We start from the raw sequence: 8,432 nt of genomic DNA on the forward strand, positions 1-8,432 counted from the left end.
GATAAGTCCCATAGTGATGCAGTCACACAAATGTCAGGATGGTATTGATTTTTTGAAGCTCTCCATTTGATAACAATTTGTGCGTAATTTATGGTTCTTTTTTCATTTCTGTCCAGAGTGTTTTCCCACTGTAACAATTGGATCCAATCACTTGAATATAGACTCTTATTGCACTATTTTTTCTGTTTTTCTGTTTTATTGTGTTGCACTGTTGGTGGAGCCTGTGACCTAAGATGTTCATCGTCATAACTACTTTGTAGCTATGTACGTATGACTAATAAAAGCCTTGAACTAGGAGAAATTTCAGGCAGGAGGACTCAATAGCTCAACACTAAGACAGACTATAGTTCCGAAAAAAAGTTATTTACCTGCTCGAATTGCTACCAAGGGAGTATGGGTAAAAAGATCTGGCAAACAAGTCCATCAAGGAGAAGACAACGTTCAGGTAAGAAAGCAGTGATCAAGGAAATAATTAAAAAAATAAAAGGAAAGAATGGCACTGTATAATTCAGGCATTAGTTGTGTAAGAGCATTGGCCAACTTTGATTGCAGGGCTATGATGGGAGGCTAGTTCCAGTCATACATAAAGTGCACATTATTTTCTGCTTTGGCATTCACAGTTAATTTTGTCATTCAGTTGGTCTGTTGGGCAACATTTTAGTAAGGAGCAAGATTTCTGTACAGCTGGTGAGCAGATTTGATATGGACGTTCGTGGTGCCAAGAGAATGATTTGAAGAGATTCTTGTAACCCTCTAAAAACTTTCCTCTAAAGCCACCGTCAGGTCAAGCTTTTGCTTTAATTAATGACACTTTGAACCATGAAATGTGTTATTGACCATCCTGCCCCCCCCCCCCCCCCGAGAGCTAGAACCTTTTAAAACTCCATGAGCTTCCTTATGCAACCCTCTTACATTAAAATGTCAAGTGTGAACAGAGATTATGCCAAATGAAGTAGATTCATTATACACATAATTTATTCCTCTTTTTTTTATTTAAAGGTCACCTATTATGCAAAATCCACTTGTTCATGTCTTTCTACATCAACATGTGTCCCCTCTTCTTCATTTCCTTTCTACATCAACACGTGTCCCCTCTGTGTAAAGAGACTCTGAAAGTTTCAGGAACAAAGATTCACCCTCTTTTTGTCCTGATCCATTTCTATAAAACCTGTCTGAAAATGAGCTGATCAGATTTTGGCCACTTTTTGATGTCATAACGATTTATTGGCTTGGCCCCCCACCTTCTCACCTGAATCTCCTCCTTGAGCACCATTGAGTTCTTTGTAATCAAATATCTTTCAGAGGGGTGTGGGGAGGGGCTCCTTATTTTCATCTAAAGTAGCAGTCAGAGAATCAGCACTTTGGAAACAGGGATGAAACAGAGGGGATTATGGGATACTGCAATGATCTGTTTGGTATTTCAAGCCAAACAATTCAGAGACATGTTTTGTATATATCTGAGACCTTTAATATATTGATGAAAAACAGTAGAATAGGGGACCTTTAAATGTCAGTTTACAGTCAATGTAGGGTGTAGCTATGGAAGAACGTCACCTGCTGGGACGTGTGCAGTCCGTTAGCATGACAGTAGCTAAGTAAGAAGGTAATGCTAGCACTAGTCAGGCTTATTGGTGATTTGCTTACAAGAACAAATTAAAAGCCAACACACATTACAAGCGGTTAAACTAGCGTAGCTGTTGTGTTTCTATGCTGAGAGCGGAGCCGCTGGAAAAAGTGAAAGTGTCTTGAATCCAAAATGCTCCATCATCACAAACAACCCACATAGTTCAGTTTCAAATAGCAGGCAGCTAGCAGCTGTCTCCAGGCTGCTACCCACCTGTCACTCAAGGTGACCACACTGATATCATTTTAACGAGTTACATAAAATCGGGGAAATTAGCTATAGAAAATAGAACCATATTTTCATGCCAGGCTGTAAACATGTTTATAATCCACTGTAAAGTCTCATATTTCAACATGGGGTCTATGGAGATTGGCTTGTTATGGATTCAGCCCTCAAGTGTGCATTTAAGGAACGCACAGAACCAGACACGCACACCGACACACGAACAGACACCCACCTCAGCTTTGGACTTAATCTAGTGGTGGATAAGCTACAGAATCAATCAAACAGTCCATTTCAATTGCAGACCTTTCTCCACTTGAGAGATAATTACCCCCATTATTCCATTGATGAAGAGGCACCTGAAAAATCCCTTTAATGTTTTACCCTCTTTGTGTTTTAGAGCCACAACACCACTTGCATCCTGCATAAAAAAAAAAGTTCTTTAAAAAAAAAAGGGAGTAATGTCTGTGTGGGCGCTGGTTCAATCCTTAGAAACCCCAAATGTCCACCTGTGTCAAACTGAGGGAAGGGACCATTAAACGCCTCCTGCTGCTTTTCAAAAATATCAATGCAACATAATCTATCCTAGATATGAAACGTAACGAAATAGAACGTTTTTTTTCAAATATTACCAAAGTATAGTTCTTGTTATTCATTCATTTCAGCCCCTCTTTCCCTGCTCTTCCCCACAGAGGTTAATTTGGCATGGTAGCCATCCTCATTTGTTTTGCAAACTAATTCAGGGCTATCAGCACCTAGACCCATTAATTAGGCAGCCATTGAGGAGCAGAGGGAGTTCGTCACAGTGAGGTCACTGCGGGAGGTTTCCATTATTCAAATCTCTGTCATACCTCATTCACACCAACGCAACTCCGGTTCAAGCTCCGTGCTAGAGCTTTTCAGGTTCAGAACCGGTTCTTCGGTTTAGCTCCGGCTCTTTTCACACCGCCCAGAGTCCGACTGGTGCTGCGTCATTGCGTCATTGTTTGCGTCATGACGTAACCGTTTGCGTGCCTGCTTCATAAAGCCAAACCGCGCGGAAACCCCTCACAGCTGACACCGACAACAACAAAAATGGCCGATTGTGCTCCAGCTTCCTCTGTACTTCTTCAAAAGGCCAGATTCCCAGTAGGTAGCTGGTCTCTTCAGTGGACCACTGCTGCTTGTTAAGTTTCTCCATCGTTGTGTACAAACTGGATAAAACGCCGGCTTTTTGTTGTTGTTCAGGAGTTGATCCCGCCCCTGCCCCTGCCCCCGCCTCAACGTAAGCGTGACGTATGTGGTGCTTTCGCTCTGGCCGGACAATTTTTTGGTGCTCGAAATGAACCGGATTCCGGAGCTAAGAGGCTGCTCCGCTGCGGTGTGAAGAGGAAAACCCGGTGCTTTTCAAGCTCGGGCTCCGAACCGGCCCTGAAACACCGTTGGTGTGAATGAGGTAAATGAGGTTCATGTAAACCTCTTACTACATAACAAACTATGAACCTATACAAGATATGTTCTAAAGCAGGGGTACTCAAACTTTTTTGATAAAAGTCCACTAGTGAACTTTATACAAGGTCACTGGTCCGGATCAATGCCAGTAAAGTCCCCCCAAATGGACCAATCCGGGGAGCACCTCACACACCAGGATCCCTTGGCTAACTAACAGGGAGTCCCCATTGACTTGCATAGAGCTCCCTGAACGCTGGTAATAGACGAGTTGGGATCGCGGAGAAATGCTCTCCGCAGACCCATTATCAGAGCGTTCTAAATCTTTTTCTTACTCAATATCAAGCCACATTTATTGTTTTTACTTTGAGTGTTTGTGTCTGCTCAGCATGAGTTTTGTTTGTTCTCGCTGTGTCGCCGAAACCTGTCCGCTCCTCGCAGCAGCAGCGAGCAGCAACGAGCCTCGCAACATCCCGACCAATCATAGCACACTGGGCTGACAGGGAGGGGGGGGGGGGGGGAGCTCCAACAAGCCGTTTAGGACAGAGAGTGAATACCTGGTGAATACACATAGAAGCTGTATGAGAAACCAATGTGATTTTGGAAAATTGCAGAATTTAAATCTATTCTAGTCGACCTCAACAATGGAATTCTGATCAGTGGAAATGGCCATGACATGGGACCTTTAACATTTTGAATTTTTGGCATTCCTATTATATTCCCAACATATTTTATGGAGTCACTTATTAGGAGCAAATCTATAGAGACAGATGCAGTGTTTTTTTTAATCTCCTATGAATTCCGGGTCTTGAAATGACAGGCCACATTATAAATGAATATGCTGCTCTCTTCTGGCTTTTGCTATGAACTACAGATTGTTAACCACAAATAGAAACACAGAACAAATCTAACCTTCAGGACTAAATTCTGAAGCCTGAAACAGGGTCAGTGGAGTCTCTGAAAGACAAGAACAATACAAATATTGCAATAATACATACCCTATAGTCAGGGGCGCCGTAAGGGGGTGAAGAGTTAGGACGATTCTAAGGGCCCGTGACTGAAAGGGCCCAAACAATTTGAACAATTTGAACTTTCTCCCTACACCTCCCACCTGAACGCAAAGCCAACACATCATTAGTGAATCCTTCAATTGAACTTAAAGATCAAACTCACATCCACAGCTCATTAAATATACCGCTGATTAAAAGTTTAACATGCATGCCCACAAGCTTTTGAAGTTAGCATTAGTGGGATTCATTACTGTTATGTAATGACTGAAATTCCAATTATAATCCTTACACTACAGGTTTCTAAAACAAATTATCTCATAAGTGTAACCTATAAGTAAGTTGTTAAGTTGTCCAACACATGCATTTAATTCCCATAATACTTCATGTACACATTACATTTGAGGAGTCCCTTAAAACCCTGAAATGAGTTATCATTTTACAATTCGTTCAATTCGTTCTGGGATTATGACCGTCGCCCCGCTCTGTAAATTAGGAAGGATTATGTTGATATAATAATTAAAATCTTGAAAATTATCCCTTTAAGGTCAATTTCATGCAAAATTAAATATTTAATTTCGATTTACAGAAATAAATTACTAACGGCTTTCAGTAGTGGATTGTCTTCCTTCTTTATTCTTCCTTTTGTTCTTCACATATACTGGTAAAGCTTTCCTTTACTTCCCATAAAATACTATAAAGGTTATTGCTGATTAGAGAAGTAATTCCATTTAAATAAGTCATTCTTCCTCTTAACACAACGATAACATGATTATAAAATGTGATGACACTACGAGTACCCTATTTAGAGGAATTTTAAAATGACTGAGATGAAAACATGAATTGTATTAAACCCATTAGGAAGTAGGAACCATGGGCGTAATTTCCACTGGGGACAGGGGGGACATGTCCCCCCCACTTTTCAAAATCCAGTTTGTGTCCCCCCCACTTTTCAATGTGTTTTTCTTTTTACACAAGTGGTCATCGTCACGGAGGAGCGTCAGAGAGAGACAGAGAGAGTTACAGGGGTTGTTGTTAGCATCTGGTGCTAGCTCGGAGCTAAAGGAGATTAGAAGCTTTTTCAACAATAAGGAGAGGGAGAGTCCTCTCCTGTCGGACTGAGAGGCTGAGGTAACGTCAGCTCAGGGAGGTAAAGGACTCGCTGAGTGATTATATTGTAAACTTTAGTCTAAGTTATCTCAGTGGGTCTCAAACAGTTTGGTCTAAACAAATATTTCCATGTCAGTAAAAAATAAAAAACACAGTTTGAATGGGAAGTGATTAGTAAAATATGCATAAATAAAAAGAAAGAATGCAGACTAGGTAAAATAAAGATAGGAGAGAGGAGTATATCAATGATGTGTTATTGGTTGTGAGCATATTCTAATGGTTTTGGCGTATTGAAATATATACAGTTTTGTTTCATATGAGTGTTGAGAGTTGTATCCATACAACTCTTAATTTGTGCACCAGATTGATGCTTTAACTTCAATTTAGAAAAATCTAACCGGGGGTGCATGTCCCCGGACCCGCCTATAGGATGTGAAGTCATCACAAATAAAACAGGTTCATGGATAGATAAGTTTGCACACTCATTATATACACTACACATTTGTCTTGGATTAGTTAACACCATAGTCCCTAATATATATGTGTAGAAAGGCAGGAAATGGAATTAAATAGAGAACAATGTTTCATTGCGGAGGACCCCCTGTTTTGTATCCCCCCCACTTCTCAAACCAAAGTTACACCCTTGGTAGGAACATAGGGTATTTGCACAGGTCGCATACTGTTTTGCACTTCATTACAACATGAAACACGTAATAATTCTGACAACAAACACAGATTAAAAAATAAACGAGTAAGTCATAAATTACATTAGACACATTTTCATCGCACATTTTTTGCAATATAATATATATTAAAACAAGTTTAGAAGTATAGATGCCCCAAGACCATGTTTAAGGTGTTAGCTGGTCTCTATAATCACAGGAATGTTTACAGAAAAAGAACTATTCCAAGATCAAAATAAATATCGGAGTTGTCCACAGCATTCAGCTTAATGTATTTATTAAAAATACTTTTTTAATACATAATTTGAGTGTATCAAACTGCAAACTTTAACTAAATAAAGTTCATAAATATACATACTAATAACGGTGTTAAATCCTATACATTTAGTGGAGTAAAAGTAACATGTTTTAAGTCTTGAGATGTAAAGATATAGTTGAGTATTAATTAATAATCATGACCTGGCCACCATGTGAGCTTCTGAATGACTCAGTGATCATGCAGCCTCGCCCCCCACCTCCAGTCACGCACACTCGCACATATTCACAAACATTCACACACACTCACACACTGCAGCTGTCCTCAGGGAGCAGAGTGCAGCCACACACCAGTTCCTGGGATAAACTATACAGAGAAAAGAACACAATATGAGAGTCAGCCTGCAAACTCTGATAACATGTGAGTAACATTAATGCATGATGTTTGACGTGGTGACTAGTCTTCAAATCTGATCTTGTCTTTATAGATTTGTCAATGTTTCAAGCATGTCAGAATATGGGGGGTGAATACATCTCAAGTTAATCAAGATTATAATTGAATAATTTACTGAAATTTCAGGGAGGTTAAGGGAATGCAGACCACTTTAAAATGTCGACACCTCAACTCCCACGTGTCTAAAATGTATTTCTTATTATTTATTGTAGCTCTTAACCCTTGCAATTGTTAGAAATCTCTCCAAATGTTACTTAAGTTGCTGCTTGGGGGAGACCTCTTTCCTATTTACAACTATGTTAGGTTTGTGTAATACTTTGTCACAATTTAAGTTGCAGGTTTTTTCAAGAGCAGTTCTTCTACCGGTTGCAAGATAGTGTTGCAAGATAAATCTCACTTTAAAGGTTATAAATAAATCTCCCTGGTTGGGGTTAATGTTACACAACTGAATGCTTATATATTGTGTCAAGTTTGACTTGATGGCAAGCTCTAACATGTTTAACAACCAAGTCATGCACATCGGATAGATTTAGTTTTTGTACTCTTCGTGTCTTGGTGATCATTAAACAGAGTTGAACAGGAAATCCTTTTTGACGCTGAACAAACCACCGTGCTGTTTTGAGACCTGTGGTTAGTAATGGAGGTTTTACAACACAGTATAATATGTTCTGACTTTTGAAGTTGGTTTCAAGCTATTATTATGAAGTGACTTTTGCTCTAAACTTTTCTAAAAATACTTCATTTAATGAACAGTGACAAACATGCTGACTTCCTATTAATTTAAAAACTGTTAAAGACCCTGCCTCCCTTTTCTATAGCAATCTCCTTCATATGACTGCTAACTGTTAGCCACTCAAGTATTGTATTTCTTTACTTTCTAAAAGTGAAGATGAAAGATTTGAAGATAAATGTGTTAGTGGTCCAGCTACTGGACAATGGGAACATGGTGTCCAGCCTCCAGCCCATTGTTACCTGTTGAAGATCTTCCAAAGATCTTTTCGTTTTTCTACATACAGTAAGCACACTCGGAATAAAGTATTATTTTGTTTTATTTTCAAAATACCAAACAGATCCTGCATTTTAGCCCATGCCTCAATTTTCTCTATTTACTGTTTCCAGCCCTGTTTTTGCAGGGGGCTGATTCTGTGAGTTGCAGCTGACCACGCCCCCCTGCAGGAGAGGGGAGCGTGCTCTGAGATCAGCTGCTGGGCTGCAGCGGGGAGAAGAGGGGGAGAAATTTAGATCTCCGTCCTCCGTGTTTTATTCTTATATGATTATATAGAGTCATTATTCATTTGTTTTAAAGCTCAATAAATAACAAAGAAGACCTTTGACCGGCACTTTTCTAATTTTGTCCAGAAGTTTTAACTTGTTGACCGGCGGAAAAAAATCTAACTGAAACTCTGCGCATGGTCCCCTCGTTCCTTGGAAGAGGCGGAGAGGTGGGTGTTTGTCATCTGCTGGTGGCAAACCGGAGATATTTACAGTGAGGGAGGGATTGAAATGAATAACAGCAGCAAGAGCAAACGCTTTCCTCGGGGAGGGAGAAAAAGAGCCACAGCGGAGAATAAACAGAAGGGCAACCATGGCAACCATGCAAAGGAAGTGTTCTTCGCTGCTTTGTGGCAGACTACAGCGCCACTTACAGG

At 40.0% G+C, this 8,432-nt stretch overlaps 1 protein-coding gene across 1 annotated transcript in view; it reads right to left on the bottom strand.

The window, feature by feature from the left end:
* Positions 1–6,625: 6,625 nt before the first annotated feature.
* Positions 6,626–8,432, bottom strand: part of spp1 (secreted phosphoprotein 1) — a gene marked incomplete at its 3' end in the record, with an annotated part of 8,089 nt that continues 6,282 nt past the window's right edge. The window contains exon 9 of the mRNA XM_079659971.1: positions 6,626–6,696. Within this exon, the coding sequence (XP_079516097.1) occupies positions 6,626–6,696 (71 nt within the window). The remainder of the gene's footprint in view (positions 6,697–8,432) is intronic.

The sequence above is a fragment of the Notothenia rossii genome (assembly GCF_949606895.1).
Source record: "Notothenia rossii genome assembly, chromosome: 11".
In the NCBI taxonomy this organism is placed as follows: Eukaryota; Metazoa; Chordata; class Actinopteri; order Perciformes; family Nototheniidae; genus Notothenia; species Notothenia rossii.